The sequence below is a fragment of the Candoia aspera genome, chromosome 1 (assembly GCF_035149785.1).
Source record: "Candoia aspera isolate rCanAsp1 chromosome 1, rCanAsp1.hap2, whole genome shotgun sequence".
In the NCBI taxonomy this organism is placed as follows: Eukaryota; Metazoa; Chordata; class Lepidosauria; order Squamata; family Boidae; genus Candoia; species Candoia aspera.
In genome coordinates, this window is record NC_086153.1 from 296,888,097 (window position 1) to 296,909,288 (window position 21,192).

Here is a 21,192-nt window from a genome sequence, read left to right on the forward strand (position 1 = left end):
TTAGTAGGACAATAGAAAGCGATAGCCTGGAAATACTTTAGAGGGGCTGAGCCGGCACTCAACCATCAACACCATTGTCCCGACAACGAGCAGGGCAGAGACAGGTAGGGCGAGATCAAGACATGCGCAGTCACAGACCCAACGGCCCGGACATGACCAATTAAGGAATTCCGGGAAGGAGGGCGGAGCAATGGTGGGGGGGAGGAACACTGGCGGATACAAGGTAATATATTTGAACCTGTTACAATGCCGCGCTACTCTCGGCTTTTTACCTGGACTGTACCTGTTCTGAATAAACCCAGAAACTGTTTTCGTAACTCAGCGTCTGAGAGTTATTCACGACAAGGCGATCCTTACAGTCAAGTACTGGATAGCATCAGATTACTAATGGATATACTTAGTATACTGTCAGATTAATTGGATTTGGAAGTGGCTGTTTTGTTAGATGTGGAGAAAGCCTTTAATATAGTACAGTTACAATTTTTGGAGCATGCTCTGATTAAATGCAGTTTTCATTCAATGTTGTTGATTGGATTAAAATGTGATATTATAACTCATTAACTAAGTTATCATAAATGGATTTGTTTCTTCACTCATTAGGATGTTAATTGTCCACTTTCTCCTCTTTTATTTAATCTGACCTTGGTAACACTAGACCAGTGTTTCTCAACCGTAGCAACTTTAAACTATGTGAACTTCAACTCCCAGAATTCCCCAGCCAGCATTGGGAGGGAGTTGAAGTCCACACAGCTTGAAGTTGCCAAGGTTGAGAAACACTGCACTGGACAGTCATCTTTTTGTCCAGTGCAGTATTTCTCAACCTTGGCAACTTCAAGCTGAGTGGACTTCAACTCCCTCCCAGTGCTGGCTGGGGAATTCTGGGAGCATTTGAGGTAACAAGGTGGCTGGAATAGTTGTTATTGATTTAACGAAAGATTACTTTCCATGTTACTGCATCTCAGAGGATGTGTAATAAGGACTGGAGTTTGCATGTTTGACATGTAACACGTTAAAGGGTGCATCAACTTATATGTTTTGGGCTTGTTCTGTGGTGGCACCATTTTGGTTTAACATTCATAATGCTGTGGGAAAAAGAAATAAGGGAAAAGAAATTGGATGTGAATGTGGTATTAAATTATATTCCAATAAGTTGGGATCAAAGAAAAATGTTGGATTTATCATGTAGTTGTTTATTGCATATAGTTGTTTATTCCATCAAAAAGACTCTAGTACACTTAAGGCGGAAGGACTTACAAATTCCTACAGTGGAAGAATGGATGGTGAAATTAATGGAATTGGCAGAGATGGCGAAACTGACTACATTGATTGAAGAAAATAATTTGTTTCTACTTGGAAACCACTTTTGTACTTTTTGCTTGAAACTGAAAAAAATGAAGTTTTGATTTTGGGATTTGACGATTAGGACTGTGTAAGAATGTAGAGATAATGTGTACTATAGTTAAAAATAGAGTAAGAATTTAATGTATTTTTATGCTTTTATCTGTACTGAAGGTCAGAAGTCACACTTTTTCCTGTGCCTCTTTTTATTTCTGCACTCTTCTTCTTTCTTCAATTTCTCTCTCTTCATATATTTTACTTGTCTTTTGAAATTCAATAAAGTTTTTTTTAAAAAAAAGACTCTAGTACAAGTGATTTAATAACCTGGTTGGAAGACATGAGCTGACTTTCTACGAAGAAACTAGCCCTTTATTGACAGTGGATAGTGGCAGTGTGGATCAAATCAATATTACTGCATGGTCTGGTCTCAAGTTTTAATTTGTTCTTTAAGACCCAAGTTTTTTCTTATACATTTATTTCAATGTGTATTTTTTCTTATATTCATTTTTTCTGCATCTATATTTTCACTTGTGTCTTTTATGTTCTGTTAATATTTGTAGTTGGTCTTGGTTGTCCTTTTTTGTTCATAGGTTTTAAAAGGCAGTATTTCTTTTAGAGCGGAAATCCCTAGAGTACTTCCTACAGCCCCAGATCACAACTCGCCGCAACCACCAGGGATTAAGGTCGCATGGGAGGGCAGGTGACCTGCAAGGAGGCTGTAGAAACAAGCAGCGACCCAGCCTCTTCCTCCCACCGTCCAGACTGTTCCTGGTCCCAACCAAACTGCCCGCTCCGCTTGTAGGCGCGTCTCTGTCCCTTTAACTGTCCCCTGCTGCCAGGAAGACACGCATGCGCAGGGACCGTTCGATTCCAGCCACCGGGAGGGGGGGCAGGGGAGACCAAGCGAGGCTACCCCGCCTGGGCGCTTAAGCCCCCGCAGTGCCAAGCCCGCTTGCTTGCGCTCAGGCCTGAGGCGCCGCGGCGAGACTTTCAAGGCAGCAGCCCTGGCGCAGCCACAGCGGCTTTTCTGGTCGCCGGCATCCCCAGCTGCCCAGCAGCCGGCTCCTCCTCGCAGAAGCGGCGCGGGGAGCTGCAGCCGCTACCTCCTCGGCGCGAGCTGACCGTTGTCCCTCCGGCTTGCCCGCGCGGCTGCTGGGGTTCCCCGTATCTCTAGAGCGGCGCCGACAGCCCTGGCTCTCGTCCCCCTCCCTTCCCCGGCGGCAGCGCATTGTGACCCGCGCTGAGTTCACTTGCCTTGCAGCTGGCGGGCTTCGGCTGCGTGAAGAGACTCCCCCTCCCCGCCCAGAAACCCGGAGAAAGACGCCTCACTCCCGCGCCCCCCTCCCCGCCCACCCGCCCGCCCGCCCGCGTGCGTATAGCCTGCCGCTTCATCTTTTGTCTGCCTCTCTTCTCTCCGCTGTGTCGGGGTGGATGGGAGGTCGCCTTTCCCCCGGCTCCTTTAGCATCGCCCTCTTGCTCTTGGGATGGTTTCCCGGACCAGGTGGCCATCAGCTAATGACGTCCAGCTAGGTGAGTGAGATCTTCGTTCTCAGATCATCATTTCTCTCCCCTCCTCTGCTTTCTCCGGATAATGGAACCTGGCGTGGTTTTATCGCTGCAGCCTTGAGGAATAGCCGCCCCCCGGGGCTTGTTTTCTTTGAACAGGCCAGCAGACTCTTTCTGAGCAGAAATTCTAAAGTTCCCAAAGCAACAGCCTCACTGCTTCCTGGCTGGAGAATTTCAAAATCCCAACACTGTTGTGGCACTTTTTTTCTCTGTGAATGAGCCCCACCCTTCTGTCTGTCTGTCTTAAAGGGCCTCTACTTTCTAACTACTATGTCTTCAGCAGTAGCTCTTATGTCTCAAACCATCTGAAGAGGCCCAAAGGTTTTGTAGTCTGAAGAACAGAAAGTCAGACTGATGGATGCTGGGATGTCAGGTTGCAAAGTGGATGGCGGTGGTGGCGGCGGTGCAGTTCTGCGGAGGTCCCAGGCCAAGGAAGGGGTGGCCCAGCGAGAAGAAGAACAAGAAGAAGATGGAGATGAAGATCTCCGAGATGGAGGAGTTCCTTTCTTTGTGAATCGTGGAGGGCTTCCTATCAATGAGGCCACCTGGGAAAGAATGTGGAAGCATGTGGCCAAGATCCACCCTGAGGGAGAATTAGTAGCTCTGAGGATCCGGGGAGCCACTGATCTACCCAAGGTGAGAGGACTCGGAAAAAGAATGTTGGAGGAAACTGCTTCATTGACATCAGTCAATGAATGGAAATAGGAAAAAAACATTAACTGGAAACCAATGCCAGGGCTTTTCTAATTTGAATCTGATGATGAATGGATGTGAATCACAGATTAAGGTTGCAAGTGGGGGGATCCATCCATATCTCCACATAAACATACATATAATTTATCCGTTTAACTCAGGGTTTCTCAACCAGGGTTCTGTGGAGACCTAGGATTCCGCGAGAGGTCACTAGGGGTTCCCTGGGAGATCACAATTTATTTAAAAAATTATTTCAAATTTGGGCAACTTCATATTAAAGAGGTAAGTTTCATTCTTTATTTTTAGTTTAAGAACACTGTTAATGCATCTATACAGGCCTACACATGAAACAAATATAATAATTTTGTAACTTCTGGCCTATGTTTGAGCCTGAATGTGCAGGGGTTCTCCGAGGCCTGAAAAATATTTTAAGGGTTTCTACAGCATCAAAAGTTTGAGAAAGGCTGGCTTAACTCATAAAGATGCCACTAAGTTAAGCTTGGTTCCTGCTGACTAAATGAGCATATCCATGTAGATTTATTGGCACAAATAAGAGTTTAGCATTACCTTTCTCCAAAATGATTTTGACTATTCTATTTAGCCTACTGCCTTGGGATTTCCTGCTGGTTTTCTATCCAAGTACTGACTAGAATCAACTAACCCTGCTTAGCCTTTTTTCAAGATTAGCCAAGGACAGCTAGGTGGTACCATCTGAGCTGGGCTCATTAATTAATAGATGAAACAAAGAATAGGCAGATTGCCCATTTTTATTAAAGCAATCAGTTAACATTTTTAGACACAGCTCAACAGAATAGAGTATGCTTGGAATGTATTTATTTACATTGTTGTATGCGGTGACTCCATATGAACTCCCAACACTTTACAAGACCACACAGTTGGGACAGTGGCTTCTATAACAAGCCACAATGACATAAAATAATGATACTTATATCCTGACATTAGCATGCAAAGGTGCAACTTAGCACTTGTGTCATGATGCCTGATATAAGGACATAAGTCATCATGATATCATGAGGCACATATCACTGGTTCTTCCCACTTCTGTCTTCTGCAAACATCTCATTTGGGAATACTTCCTCGTTTGATGTGTGCATGCCATATCAGCTTTAGTAGTGATCTGCCTGGGGTATGCAAGGGGCTGAGTTGACTTAAGTTTATTCACACTGTCCTGTATTGAACAACTTTGACTCATTCTAATACTCATGCCGGGAAAAGAACTGAGTTGAGTTTGCATGATCATTCACAGCTGTCTAAATACCTAGTGTATTAAGAATTATATCCACAAGAGTTGTATGGAATATCATAACTAGCTTCAAGAAATCGAGGCTAAGAAAGAAACAACTTTGAGGAAAGCAACTTAGAAAAACATTTTTCATACTTCTAACACTGGACTGAACAAGATATTTTTGACTATAGGTTAGATTACAGATGTATGGTGTGCTAATATTATTATTGATCACTTAAAACCTGTAAGAGTTTTTTTGTGGGGGGGAATACTTAAATGTTACCAGGTTATACTAGATACGTTTCAAGTCAATAATATGTGGAACATTGTAATTCTGTAGACAGCTTCTTACTGCTTCTGGAAAGCATCATTGTTGTCTTTCAAGTCTGGGAAAGATGATCTAAACATGCTATACCACAGCCATACAAGTATAGGCTAAGTGAGGTTTTTACTGCTGAGTTATTGAATATATGATTTTAACTGATTGACTTTATCTGAATTCCAAATAAGAACTGAGAACCTGTATTACAGTGTTGTGGGGGAAATGAATGTACCAACTGTCAAGGCTAAGAAGAACAAATGCGTAGGAAAGGCTAAGAACGAGTTATTTCCACCAAGTCTTATAGTGTAGCCTTCTGAACTTTGCTCTTTGGCTGTGCTTTCTGACAATTCTGGGAGTCCCAGACTCTACTTATCCATGTAGAGGTCAGGGTATCAGGAGGAGAAGACTGTTGTAGTTTATAATTCAAGCTTTATTTTCATGAAAATACATGAAATGCTATTGTGAGTCTATATTTGAAAAATGTTTTTTGTGTGGTTGGTAGATATAGCTCAGTGGGTGTGGTTGGCAGTTTCTTCCATAAATGCAAAGAATGGGGTGAATATTCATTGCAGTATTTTTTCTTTCCCCTTATACATTTATTTTATTTATTATTTATTCAATTTCTTTTCATACATGGTACTTATAAGTTTTCCAGTATGCTTTATATGAAATGCTGAGTTAACCTTCTAGGGAATTTTAAAAAATCATAGTGGTATAAACCAAAAGCTTGGATAATTGAACAGATCTTCTGTCCGATAAACAGTAATGCCAGATGACTAGATTAAATGGGTAAAGGTAAGTAGTCCGTTGGAAAAGGCAGATGAAAAATAGTGTTACTAAAATGGGAAATAGAGTGCAATCCACTTAATATGGATTGTGTCAGCTCTTAATAACTACCTTACACTGGACAAAAATGTGATCTATTTGCTGCAGAGAAATAACCAGAACAAATCTATCTGCTTCTTGGTCTTTCTCTGTGCAGTTACATTCTTAGTTATGCTTTCTTAAACAGAATGGAAGAAAACTGTTTATATTCAACTAATAGAGGTTTTTCATACGAAATATTGGATTATGATATAGTCTGGATTTGAAGGGGAAAAGGTGATGGTTCAGAGTTTGTGTGAGCACACGTGTGACACTTGCCCATGTGCACTCCAGATTACCTATTTCCTTTTGAATCCAGATAATTGTGCAGCCCTACAAATTGTATTTTCATTCAAATAACTGTTCTTAAATATAAGCTTAGCTTAGGGGCCAGTCTTGTGGCTCAGCACTCTAGCTCCTCAAAAGGCTAAGCATGAGGATTGTAGTGCCGTTGCTAAGTTGGCCAACCCAACAAACTTCATTAAGTTGCTGGGAGTTGGATGGCATATCAATTTTAAATTATTATTATCATCATCATTATCATCATTATTTGGCTCCATGAAGTGAGTTACCATTGGGCAAATGCAGAAAGTGGGCAGAGTTGTGTTATTAACTGAAGCAGGTTTCCCAGGTCCACTGAAGTCATAGTTTCTAGAGCACCATGAGCCAATGCCAACCTCAGCCTATAGTAATTGACTTGGTAGCAATTTTCCTGTCATGCAGCAGTGCCCAAATGAGCTGCTTGCTGCAGAAAGAGGAATTATGCTACACATGCCTCCCCATCCCCAGTGCTGCCCTGTATTATCTCTTGTTCATCTTGGACAGATGGATAGTCTCCAGAAAGGTTGTAGAGAATACAAAGTCTCGTTTTTGCTAACAGGAGGATGTGTTGGAATAGACAGAGCTGAGTTTCAGAGTTAGTACTGGAATACAGTCTGTATCTTCTGTTGCTTAAGGCCATAATGCAGAGTCAGAAAGCAGCTCCTGAATTTGGTATATTTTATTCCTGTGTATTATTGCCAAGCTTTGTCTTTCCTTGATGTCTTTAGATGTAATACTATCAGTACTGTCTGAATGCCTGGAACATGGCAGACTTGCCAGATCTTCACATTTCCAAAGCCTAGGAAGGAGTAATCTTTGTACCACAGACATTTGCATCTGGATAAGTTCCAGCCCCAAACTCTGAGTCAAACATGGGTGTCTGGCACATCTAGTGACTCAGTGCCAGGAATTCTCATATCGATTTCAAACTCTGGTTTTTGTCAGCATTACAAGATATAAGTTGGAGTGTTTGAAAATTAATAGTATACTCACTATACTGCCTTTAGGGAAGCCTGTGCACTAGAGCAGTGCTGCAGCCTGATTACGTGACATCAGGTTGGTGTTAGCTGTTAGCAACTGCATAGATCGACCTTCACAAGAATTATCTGTCCCAATCTGGATCTTTAGGTGTCCCAACAGTACCCCTATCACTGCTGTCATTGAATCCATCCTCCTTGCTGCTAGTTATCCTTTCCTTTCCTTCCACCTTTCCAAGCACTATGGACTTCTCAAGGAAGCTGTGTCTTTGCATAATGTGTCCAAAGTATAGTAATTTGCACCTGGTCATTTGTGCCTCAAGTGAAAACTTGGGATTGATTTGTTCAAGTGATTCATTTGTTTGTTTTCCTGTGGTATTTGCAAGAGTCTTCTTCAATGCCAAAATTTAAAAGTGTCATTACTCTTTCTGTCATGCTTCTTCAAAGTCCAACTTATGCTTCCATAGAGTGTCACAGGAAAAGCCATTTCCTGCATGATTCTACTTTTTGTAAGTGTAGAAATCTGAATATATCTTCCATGGCCTTCATTGCAACGCTATCAAGTGTTAGTCTGTGGTGTATTTCTTGACTTCTGGTTCCTTTACCATTGATAGTCAATCCTAAAAGGCAGAAACTACCCACTACTTCAGTGTCTTCATTGTCAGTTCTAAGGCTGGTTGCTGTAGCTGTTGTCATTAGTTTGGTATTCTTTATATTTAATCTTAGTCCCATTTTTTCATGATGCTCCTTGACCTTCATGACTAGAGCTCACAGATTATTTGCATCTTTAGCTATCAGTACTGTCATAGGCATAGTGTAAGTTACTGACATTTCTTCACCCAATTTGAAAACCACTCTCATCTTCCAATCCAGATTCCCTCAGTATATATTTTGCATATAGGTTAAATAATGAGAGAATATACACCTTTGTCTCACTCCTTTGCTGACCTAGAACCAGTCTGTTTCATCATGTTCTGCCCAGATTATGGCTTCCTAACTTGTGTATAGGTTTCACATGAGGACAATGAGATGTTCTGGCATTCCCATTTTCCTAAGGAGATTCCACAGCTTGGCATGCAGAAAATGGAAATGTGGAAAGGGCATAGGAGTACATAGATGAGGGCTGGGCAATGAGGAATTCATGGGCAACAGGCTCCCCATGCTTCCCAGGTTCTTTATCCTACATGACATTATTTCTAAGATTTCTTCTTTTTTGTTATTAAAATAATCTGGCATACTGCAAAGGATAAGCCTCCTGTATTATTTTATTTATGCTTCCAGATGCCACATTGCTAAGAACAGGCATTCTTTGAAAAAAATGGAGGCCAGTGCTTTGTTTGAAAATAGGCCTTGAAAATATGCTTCCTGATCTCTCTCCCCCCCCCCCCCCCCCCCCCGCTACAACAGGTGGTGGAGAGCAACTTCACCAGCTTGGCTTCTGGTGAAAAAGAGTTTAATAATTGGCCACATCTGTATCCATTACATAGTCTCAGCTTTCCAAATGCGCTGGTTCTGCCCTATCTTCTCCAGTCACACATTCCTTGCTCCCACACTTTCCAGTTTGCACGCCAAGGTCTGGAAGGACCTTGGATGGACTCATATTCATTGGAATGTGAATAGAATTCTCTTTTGTTATCAGGGAGGCTGATTTAACCGGGTTTCTAGCTTTATGGATAGAAGACTCCAGTTGCATTAAATAGATGTTTTCTGTAACATCACCAAGAGAATTGCATGGATGCAGTCACTAGGAGTGAGGCTTGAATCAAGAGCATCTTTACATTTTTAAACATGAGCAGAACACCCCACCCCCCCAAGATCTCCTGGTGAGGAAGACTAATGCAATAGAATCACACATTCCCAAGTGAGCTTCATGTATATTTAATTCATTCAAGAGTAATACCTGAAAAGACTGGTGTAACCACTTTATCCTCTGCAAGTTTCCTTTCCTTTGTTTAAATATTAATTGGTTAGGCTTGGAACCTTCAGATGCACAGACCCTTTTCTATGGTAGGGCAAATCTGTCTGTGGTGTCTCATAATTTTGAAAGTTGCTTTCAGGACTCTAGCAGCTGGTGGAATGCAGAACATCTTTATTATATTGTTAACATTGCTGTGTAGCTATAACCAATGTCATCTAGTAGCTTACCTTCTCTTTCAAAGAAAATAATAGCTTGCAAAAAAAAGCTTCCCTTTAACAATTAATGTTTGCATACTGACACATTTTTGGTAGAAGAAATTGTAGCAAGGCACTATCCCAAGAAAGTATTATTGTAGCATCTCAATTAGCGTGGAGGTAAGAGAAACAAGTTATTGCCTTTCATTCTGCCCTCTCTTTCTTTTAAGGGACAGAACTGGAATCCTTGATACAGTGGAAATCTTAGCCTACTCTGGGCTCAGGGCCCAGGTCTGTGTATAGTGAATTCCTCATTACTCTAATTGCTTAAATGAGAAGCTAGTTATAGTCAGAGAACCTACACACTTAAGTGGCTTCCATTATATTGTGTAGGTCTACATATGCCCTATGCTAAATCAGATGTGGAGAAGCAGTGACCATTTCTCTCCCACTAGATTAAGGAGCAGCTAAGAAGAGTTGTTAATCTAAGTGCAACCAAGATGGACTTCTCTGCAAAGAGGGTTGTAACAAGGCTGACTGGGAGTTATGGCCAGTTTCACCATTAGGCAGAGTTGAATGGCTGTCTCAGGCAGCCAATTTTGGGTGATATGAAAAAAAGACAGCAGCTTCTTTCTCACCAATTGACTGCTGTATATTTTTCCTGACTGGAAAATGTAGGTGCTTGAGGGATTTTCTGCTTCAAATGCTAAAATAACTTGGCTGTGGGATATTGGAGGAAGGCGACTTAAGAAATAAAATAACTTGGGGCTGGCCCTGCTGGGAGGGACTCTTTGCTATTTCTTATCAGAACTGAAGAGTATTTTCCCATTCATCAGGAATCCCCTAATGTACTTTGTTCTGAAGAATGGACACATATCTCAATGCCACTTTCTCTCATGTTTAGATGTTTCGAAACTTTCCATCTTGTTTTATGTCATAATACATAAGTTACATTAAATGTTTGTCAAAAAATGAACCATGCAAAATTCACACCCTTCTACTGTTTATTGTTAAAATATTGCTTATCCTTAGCTTGATGTATTCCTGATGAGTTTAACACTCCCACAGTTCCAAGGCCTCTAAGAATTAATGAAGTTGTAATATAGCACTTCTAGAATGCATTGTTCTAGTTTAAAGGGTAGAGAAAAGGGCATATGGAAGAAAAGTTTTTATCATCATTGGACTATACATCATTTTTCTTAACTAGTTGTTATCATTAGACTTTTTTCTTAATTTACTACAGGTAGTCCTTGCTTAGCAACCACAATTGGGACTGGCAACTCAGTTGCTAAACAGAAAATCGTATGACCACAAAAGGCTTACAGCCTTACTTTCCCTTCGGTCGTTGAGCAAAGTGCCTTGGTCACTAAGTGAAAAATCACATGACCGCAATTTATGACTTTGCTTCTGCCTTCTCTATTAACTCTGCTTGTCTCAAGCTGGTTGCAATGCATGCAAATGGTGGTCACATGGCCATGAGACACTGCGACAGTCGTAAATGCGAGGATTGGTCACAAAGTTTTTTTTTTTACACTGTCATAACTTCAAACAGTTGCTGCCCAAGGCAGTTGGTAAGCAAGGGCTATCTGTAATAGGCCTGAGGTAGGCATTCCTGTGGCAATCCTCATATTAATGAATGACACCTTCCAGTAGCCCCAGATGGTACAATTATGATGAGGGGTGCTGGGAGTTGCAACTGATTCACCTCTGGAGTGCTACAGGTTGCCTCCCTTTGCACTAGAGAATAAATGGAATCTCATCTTTGGTTTGGTGATCTTGAATCTCACCTTCTCCCTCCCCTTCTTACGTACAGATTCCCATACCAAGTGTGCCTATGCTACAGCCATCCACTCTTATCCCTGAGCGCCTGGAAGCTATACAGCGCTATATCAGGGAGCTTCAGTATCCTTTCAGCTGTTTCTGAATCCCCAAGAAACGAAAAAGGCAGCAAGGCAGCTTCCTTGCTTGACCACAGAAGAAAATAACTGACTTGTTAACATTTCAGCTCTACTGGGAAATGAACCTTCTCTCTCTCTCTTTAAGGAAGCTGTTGTTTGTTAGAGCCAGTGGCCTTGCTGCCTTATTCATTTCCTTTAGCTTCTTCCCTTGGCATTCCATCATCATTGTTGTAAGCAAACCAGAGTTAACTTCTTTCAAACTTTGCTTTGCCTGAATCAGAAGTACAGCATTCAAAAGGCTGTACTACTTGATGCCTTTCCCAATGCCTGGAGGGAAACCAGGGACTGAGAACAGAGTTTGAATGCTTTGAGACATTGTTGCAGCTAGACTCACTGGAACTAATAGCGGTATTTGGGGGCGGAGTGTAGGGGTGGGGGAGAATTTTGTGAGGATCATTATTGGTGAAAGAAAAGCTAAACCTTCCCACTGCATGCACTGCCGTCCCTCTAACCTGCATGCATATGCATATGCATACACACACACACACACACACACATACATACAGTATATATTTTCAAATCCTATCGTTTTTCTAATAATGTGCTTATGCTTCCTCCTCCCTCCATCCTCCAGCAGCTCTTCCAAGCCATGCAGCCCTTAACTTCTTTTTCTCAGGTACAATCACACTGGGACGCAGTTCTTTGAAATCAAGAAAAGCAGGCCTTTGACTGGGTAAGTGTTGTCTTTCCAGCCTTATTTTGAGAATTGCTCTTTTTCTGACCCTAACTCTAACACAAGAACACAATTTTTCTTCTAGTTGCAGAGGATCCATGAAACAGCAACAACAAAAACGTTAAATAATCTGACAAAGAAACAACTTGCACTTCATCATTACTTCCTGGATTCACAGGCCTTCTGTCTCCTTCAGTAGTTCAGTATTTCTGAACTTCTGCAACATAGCCATAATTAGTGTCTAGCTGATGTAATAAATATGGGTGGAGGTGCTTATTATTCCTGATTGCAATGACATTCGTGCAGTTGACTTTTCTGCAAGCCTCCATTACACACTACCCTTGGGTCTCTTGACCTGAGGCATCTAATGATAGAGATTAAACACACAATGTTCTATCATTATACTGAAACTATTCTAAATATATACCAAGGATGTAATCTGGCCTGGAAGACAATTTTTTACTGAATGGTGAATTCAGTATTGGTAGTGAAAGTTAAGTGTGAAGTGAAAAGGAACTGACCATCATGACTTCTTCTCTGTTCTTGTATGACTAAGCAGTTATTTCCCATCATGCTTCTCTCCAAGCTGTTCTTTACCTATATATTGTTTGACAAAAGTCTTTAAAATATTAGTTTTCTTGCTTCTTCCTTTGTCTTGTTCCACAGGCTGATGGATCTGGCCAAAGAAATGACAAAGGAAGCCCTGCCAATCAAGTGTTTGGAGGCTGTGATCCTAGGAATGTATCCTTTTATTTTAGAAGACTAAATGGGTGTGCATAGTTTTCAAATATAATGCCTTAATATTACTGTGCTTATGCTCTGATGCAGACTTCCCCAACATGGGCGTGTTCAAGATGTGTGGGCTTCAGCTTCCAGGATTTTCAGCAGTGGTCATGATGTCTGGGAAATGAAGTCTGTACATCTAGAAAACACCAAGGTTAGAGAGATTACAGGTTCTGTGAAGCCTGTAATATCATAAATATGCAAACTCTATCTGAATAAGCATTGTTTAATTTTCTTCTTGCTTTAGACAAGAAGCGTATATAGAGAACAGGGGAAGCCCTCATTCTCTAATTAGGAAAACTTTTAGTTGAGTGGCAGCTTTTCTTTTTTCTTGTACTAATAATCTAGGAATTGTATCTTGTTTTCAGAAAATTATGTCTTATGTCCCAATATTTCTTATAATTATAGGTTTTTCCCTTGATTTTGTTGTAACATTGAATTATTGATTGTGAGTGCAGTTGAAATAGGATTTTCATTGCACTGCATGTTTGAATTAGTGTTAGAATCTTGTGCAGTGAGCTGTATTATTTATTTTATTTTATTTATTTATTATTCAAATTTTGTTACCGCCCATCTCCCCCAAAAGAGGGACTCTGGGAGGTTTACAATAAAATTCATACCAATAAACATTAAAATCCGATAAAAATAAAAACAAAGTACCACTATAAAATACAGTATAAATAAATATAAAATCTAAGTGGCTCTAAAGATGCCAATCTGGTGGGAGGGGCTCTAAGGTGCAAGCCACCCCCAAGAATGGCTACCCACCTTTCTGCCCCAAGCAAGATGGCAGAACCAAGTCTTCAGGGCCTTCCTGAAGGTCAGGAGTGAAGGGGCCTGCCTCACCACCGGGGGCAAGATGTTCCAAAGGGTGGGAGCCACTGCAGAGAAGGCCCGCTTCCTGGACCCCGCCAGATGAAATTCTCTTACAGATGGGGTCCATAATGTGCCCTCTCTGCATGATTGGGTGGGGCGGGCTGATGTTATGGGGATGAGACGGTCCCTCAGGTAACCTGGCCCCATGCCATGTAGGGCTTTAAAGGTAATAACCAACACCTTGAATTGGACCTGGAAGCAGACTGGTACCCAGTGCAGCTCATGCAGCAAAGGTGTTATATGCGCCGATCTAGGGGCGCCAAGAATAATCCATGCAGCTGCATTCTGGACCAGCTGAAGCTTCTGGATACTCTTCAAGGGTAGCCCCATGTAAAGCGCATTACAGTAGTCTATATGGGAGATGACTAGGGCATGAGTGACTGTTCGGAGGGCTTCTTGCTCCAGGAACAGGCGTAACTGGCGCACAACCCAAAGTTGCGCAAAGACCCTCCTGGCCACAACTGCCACCTGCTCTTCAAGCAGGAGTCATGAGTCCAGGAGAACCCCAAGTTACACACTGGCTCTGTCTGGGGCAGTGCAACCCCACCCAGAACTAAAGATGATAATTTCCTGGAAGCAGAGGAGCCGTCAACCCACAGTCACTCTGTCTTACCAGGGTTCAGCTGAAGCCTGTTGTTCCCCATCCAGACCCCCACTGCCCCCAGGCATCGAGAAAGGGCAGTCACTGCATCACTTACCTGTAAGTGTACCTATAAAACTTTGAATTGCCTTTATGGTGCTAGATGATCTACCCAAGCCCATAATCTCAAAGATTAATATAAAGAAGTGTTGCATTTTATCCCTGTTTTTTTCTTTATACATTCCAGTTTGTGACTGGGGAGAGGCAAAGAGGGAAATTAGAAATATGTGCTTCTGTGAAATATTGCTGGATAGAAGTAATACATTGCCTTGAACCTTTAATTATTAAAGGCCATATACTAGGACTATGTTCTGGGAAGAGGAAATAAATATGTATATAAATATGCACATTTGCTACTAGGTTAGTTAGGGTCAAGTTTGCTATTAATTTTATGTACAAACCACTCTTCCTAAACAAAAGAATGGCAACTATTGCATGCTTGAGTTAATATTTATAGTTAATTTTAGTTTTTGCTAGGCTTTTGCCCATACTCATAGCTCCTTTGTTCGTTCCTTTATGTAAACTGGCAAATCAATCAAGAAGTCATCAATTAATCTAAGGGGATTGTCCAAACTAGGAAACTATAGTTAACAACTTTGAGAAAAGCTAGGATATCAAGGTTTTTCACTTGGTTCTGTCAAAATGAAGAAACAATAAATAAATGTCAACTTTTGGTTTTCTTGCAACTGCAAAATGCTGCAGACAAAAGGCTCATCCATATCCTGGTTTGTAAAGATGAAATATAATTTTTCATATTTCCCATTATGTGTAAAATGCAACATTTTTGTTGCTACTAAAAACTTTTCTGGTCAAAGTTATATTGTAGCAAGTTAGACAATTTAAGCCCCTTTTTGGATTTTATACTACAGCAACATGAACTTCAATGGGTCAAAAAGAACCTTGAGAGACACAAGTAAATACAAAAGGGAATATTTGAGAGAACCATGTCATATTTTAAGAACTGGGTTGTGCATAACACCGCTGAGCCAATCTGCTGCTATCCAGAGGTAAACATTTAATTTCTTAGGTCTATGGCAGGTGATCAAGGAGCAGCCATTTTTTCTGAACTCCAAGTAGCCACAAAAATGGGTGGCTGGGTGCCACTCCTTTTTGTCTGTTTTTTGTTTTCGTAAGAAAAAAAAAATCCATGGTCGTCCACTCAGGGTTACTACTGGAGACAGAATTGGGGATGGGTTACCTACTCTGCACTCCTTTCTACTCCTTTTCATTCTCCCCTCCATATGGTCTTGGGGGGCTGAAAAGTACAATAAATCAAAAGATGGAATTTCTAGAATGCCTTGTTTTTGTTTAGTCTCTTCTATCAGCTGGAAGAGAAGATTAAACCTCTCTGCCCTGTTAGGATGACAAGTTGATTGGAAGAGGTTAGTGTAGTCCCAAATAACACTAGTGGTGGTCCCAGTGATGGTATATCCATGACCAAGTTAAACTTGTTGTGTGAACTGTTCTGTTGTTCTGTCCAGGGTCTTCCCAAAAACATCTAAGAGGAGCAATGAATGCTTCTAAAGATAAGGAATTCTACTATTTAGGCACGGTCAAAAAGAAGTCTCCGTGTTGCATACTAGGAATCAGAATTGGAGAACCAAACGAGCTTTATACTAATTGAGAATCTGATGCATCAAAGCCATATCCAAATACATGAATATTTCTGGGCATCACTCTGTTGAGCTTCATCTACAGGTAGAGAAAATAGGCTTGGTATTTAAGTCACATAGAAGCAACCTAGTGCCTCCAGGTGTTTCAGGTATACCTCCCCAAACCTATGATCATGCTAGTTTAACTGACAGGAGTTAAGACTAAAATATACAAAAATAAAGTTTATTTAGAGTGAAGGTTCATTACTTTTCTTTGTCACACCACCTATTTCCTGAATATTTCGTCATTAACAGTTACCTCACCAACAACATGCCAACACTGGACCGCTTCCCCATCAGTTTCAAAACCTACTTCTCAGGGAACTACTTCCACCATATTGTGCTGGGAGTGAACATTGGGGGCCGCTATGGGGCACTTGGCATAAGTCGACGTGCGGATCTCATGTACAAAGCCCCCACTTTCCGCACACTGAGTGAGCTTATCTTTGACTATGAGGAGGCGTATCGGTGCTGCTGGCATACCCTCAAAAAGGTGAAGCTTGGCCAGTGTGTGTCCCATGATCCACACAGTGTGGAGCAGATTGAATGGAAGCATTCCATCTTGGATGTGGAGAAGCTGAGCCGTGAGGACTTCCGCAAGGAGCTCGAGAGACATTCCCGTGACATGAGACTAAAGGTGAGGGGATGGAGGAAAAGAAGTTACCTTACCTGCATGCTGTTTGTTTAATCTACTCCTGTAAAGTATGGGTGAGTGCCCTTTCAGTGCTGGGGACTGCACTTAAATTATTTTGGAACCACACTGATTGGGTTGATGATTTAGAACAGGTGGGACAATGTTATAGACACATGAGTCTTTTCTTGAGGTTTGGAGGAATGTTATTTATTTTATTAACGGTTAAGCCTGTCATTTTTGTGTGGTTTCCATCTTGAAATAGAGAAGAGCCGTTTCATCCATTTTTGGCAATCCTCGTTAGAGGGACTCTGGGACCTACAAAAATACTGGATGGAGGGCTGTGTGTAGCCTTGGTACTTCAGGTTGCTCACCCCTGCCTTAGTTAAATATTACTCAGTTGAATTGCTCTTACTTGCATGTGTGAAGGTGAAATATGCTATAGAAAATGCCAGTTTTTACCACTGGGAAGGAAGGAATAATTTTTGTTTGATCTTTCTTAAGGCCAAGTCTTGGATGTGTTCATTTGGCAAATATTGCCTTCCTATCAGCATGATATTAGCAGCAAGTTGCTCTTTCTGGAAATATATTTAGCTGAGTTTTTATATACAAAATTCCGGTGAAGTGCTTTGAACACTCAAAAGACCTAAATAGTGCTAAAAATATTGTAAGCTCCTTCTTAATTTTTGCATCAAGGGAAATAATGCTATGAAAGAGCCAAATGGTATGAAAGGGCCTAATGGTATGAACTTTTTCTTTTCCCTAGATCAGCAAAGGAACTGGGCCACCATCACCCACCAAGGATAGGAAAAGGGATGTACCATCCCCACAGCGAAGCCAATCCAGTCCACATCGCCGCAACAGCCGAACCGAAAGGCGGTAAGCCTGCAATTCTTTGCTCTGCCTTTATGTAGTTTTTGGCTTCCTTGTTGTTTCTGCTATAATTTAAGTGCACATACAATCTTTTTGTCCTATGTGAGTAGAGACATATTTTACATACTTGTGTCAGTATATGCACTTTGCACCTACTTTTTCCTCTGCTTGTAAGTAACCTATTTGGACATTGCTCTCAGTAACATTTTGAAATTAAATGATTGATTGATTGATTGATCAATTTCATGGATTTTTGAGAATGACCATTATCTGAATTACAGCTCCTTTCCAACGGAGCAATATTTTGCATATTTACATGGAATTATGTCCTTTGCTGAGTGGGACTATTCCCAACCAAGGGTGTTTTTAGAATTCTGGGTTAGAATAGATATATGTTAGTCATAGATCTCCTTGGAAAGCATTTCACAAACTCCTCCCTTCAATGAATACTCATCACAGAAAAATAGTGGATGCCATCTGCAGGAAATTACCTTCACCCATTGCATTCTAGTATTGTATTGTCATAATGAAAGCTCATTGATAGGAAGAAACAGGCACTGCTTCCAGTCTCCCCCAGATGCCCCCACTGAAGCAAGAAAAGAATGACTAACCTCTTCCTGAGTTACTGCATGGCTCATAGAAGGAGAGGAGGTACTGATGTTGACTAAAACCATGCCTGGTGTTTCTGCCAAGTCAGACTTTGAGAATTCTACTTGAATTATGTCCAGAATGTACCTTGAAGAATATGTGGGATGACTACCTAGCTAAGTTCCACAGATACTGTAACAATGTAAGATATTGAAATAGTTCAGACTTTCTCTTGTGAGAAGGTGCAGACTCTTTATTTGTTGTTTGCTTTTTTTCTTGCCATTGTGTAGACCATCTGGAGAGAAGAAACCTGCAGAGCCCAAAGCCATGCCTGATCTTAATGGTTACCAAATCAGAGTATAAAGATCTTCTCATTTGTGGGCCATTTGGTGGAGAGCATTTGGACCAGCACCACCTATGAGGTGTGGAGTGTGGGAGGGGACGCAGAGCGTACGAAGTGCTTATTTCCCAAGGTACTCCTTAACTCTGGGTTGCATCCTGTGAATTAGAGGATATCCATTTCTGTGAATTATATCAGGAACTGTTTCTAAATGCACCAACTAAACAAAAAAATTTAAATAGCAGATCTTCCACCAATTATTCAGTGTTCTACATATTGGCGAGGGAAAGATACATTTTGCAAAATAGCAGTAAAAGTCCTTTCTGTGCTGTTTCTCAGCCCACACAGAACTGGGATGCTTTTGACTTCAAAAAGGCCCATGATGGGCTCTATGTCTCCTCTCTGCTTTTGAAGGAATCCAGTTAGCAGGAGGTCTCAGGAGACAGATGGGCTAGAAGCAAAAAATACTCCTATGGAAGAATTTCTTAATTTGTATTTTCTGAGAATTTTAATATTTTTAATAACTTGGGGAGTGGGGAAAAGCATACTGTATTGTTGCATATGCTCTAAAATCACCAATTTGATCCATGTGTTTTTGTTTCAAATAATGGATTGCCTGGGATGAAAGCCCACATCGTGCCACTCCCACTGCAGACTTGCTGGTTGGATCTTCAAGACATACATTTTGTAAATAGGAGGTAGATTAGGGACTGCCTGTGTTTTGGGGCATGGATGTCAGATGAATATGATAGCTTAATTGGCTTGTCATGGCAGTACCCCATTGTGATGCATTCTAGAGATTATTTGGAAACTAAGTTTCCATTTTCTTCACTTTCTGGTGCTATTCTAGAATTGACTGTTGTTAGAGTATTAGAACCTTTCAGGTGGCAGCAGAACAGCCCCAACCTGACACTCTCCGTACAGGTAGTCCTCACTTAATGACCATTTGTTTAGTGATGGTTCAGACTTACAATGGTGCTGGAAAAACCAACTTACAACAGGTCCTCACATTTACTACTACAGTGTCCCCATAGTCAGGTAATCACTATTTGGGCACTTGGCATCTGGTTCGCATTTATGACCATTGCAGTGTCCTGTGGTCACATGGTAACCATTTTCAACCTTCTCAGTCAGCTTCTGCCAAGCAAAATCAATGGGGAACTGCATGATTTGCTTAATGACCATATTGTTCACTTAGTGACCATGATGATTTGCTTAACAGCCACCACAAAAAAGGTCGTAAAATCAGATTCACTTAATGACCACTTAGAAATGGAAATTCCAGGCCCATTGTGGTTGTTAAGTGACGACTTCCTGTATGTGTGGGACTCACCATCTCACCATCTGGAGGGTGTCTTGTTGAGAGAAGGCTGCTGGGTAAACATATCTTCCATTTCTTGGAAAAGTGTCTTACTCTTTTATAGTAACATGACCCTTGCTCTTTCTCCCTGTCAGGATGTGAATTCATTCTTGCTGTATGAAATTGCATACTGAGGATTCCTAGTGTGTGTCAAGTACCTTCTAGTAGCAGTGTATTTAGATATGAATACAGGGGGATCAGATCCTGGAATATGTCTCTTTCTGTGCTCTCTTTTCTGACTCTTCTTTCTCTTCCTTCTTGACTTGTGCAAAGTGGGTAGAAACAGAGTTCTTTTGTGGAACAAGTATTTTGTTGCCTTTTCCTGATCCTATATTTTGATGGCGAATTTGCACCACTTTACTGGTGCATTTTTTTCTCTTGGATGTTTTGCTAATTAAGTATATGGTTGCTAATATTGGCAGGAGCCAATTTAGTTACTTTATGAACCTGCTCCACAGTTCAGTCCATATCCCTTTGTCACTGAACTGGGAAACTGCAAAAAGGTTGGTAGGCTTTAGATGCCCGAATAGAAAACTCTGTAGTGGCCATTGTCAAAAAGTTGTATGGGCACCCAGAAAGCAGGAAAAACTGGACATTAATGTTTAATAAGTTCTGTGAAAAAGAATGTGACGGGCCTCTTACACAGCAGTTATTTGAGAAACCTCTAAGGCAGTGTTTCTCAACCTTGACAGCTTTCAGATGTGTGGACTCCTACTCCCAGAATTCCCCAGCCAGCAAGGGCTGGCTGGGGAATTCTGGAAGTTGGAGTCCACACATCTGAAAGCTGTCAAGGTTGAGAAACACTGCTCTAAGGAGTCTGATGCTAAGTCGTCACTTACCGCATTTCATTAGCTCAGTGTCTCATACACTGTACACTTTGTACATGCAAATCAATTAAAGAAATGATGATGTACAGTGTAAGGAAAGAAGCCCAGAGAGACCTTAAAATACTTGACCCACTCTATTCTCCTGTTCAGGATGTGGCTTTCCTATAATGGCAAGAAACTCAATAGATTTCTGTCACACTTCAGTAATTGTTCCCGACCACCTTCATCACAGTTATATATTATCGTTCAGGGTTTTTATAAACATTATTGTCTTGTAGCAGAATAGACCTGCTATGAATTGAATACTTCTGATGTGCCTTGCATGTCTCTACCTATAGAAGCAGGGAGCATTTCTGGTGAATAGCATGGCATTTTGTATATATTGAGAGGGGAAAAGAAGGGTATGATACGGGCTCAAAAAGGGAGAGGAGATATACAGTACATTGGATAATTTAGAGGCGGTGACAAGGAAGGATGTATGAAATATTCCCACACTCTTTTTGAACTATTGGGTACATGTGAAATTTTGAGATCCTGCTATGTGTGATCTCA

At 41.2% G+C, this 21,192-nt stretch overlaps 1 protein-coding gene across 1 annotated transcript; it reads left to right on the forward strand.

Moving 5' to 3' along the window:
- The first annotated feature begins 3,152 nt into the window (after positions 1–3,152).
- VASH1 (vasohibin 1) lies at positions 3,153–19,436 on the forward strand. Its single transcript, XM_063293653.1, has 7 exons — positions 3,153–3,540; positions 11,253–11,341; positions 12,014–12,070; positions 12,737–12,811; positions 16,277–16,658; positions 17,419–17,531; positions 18,404–19,436. The coding sequence occupies exons 1-7, from the start codon at positions 3,259–3,261 to the stop codon at positions 18,474–18,476; spliced, it is 1,071 nt and encodes a 356-aa protein (XP_063149723.1). The 5' UTR covers positions 3,153–3,258; the 3' UTR covers positions 18,477–19,436.
- The last annotated feature ends 1,756 nt before the right edge of the window (positions 19,437–21,192 follow it).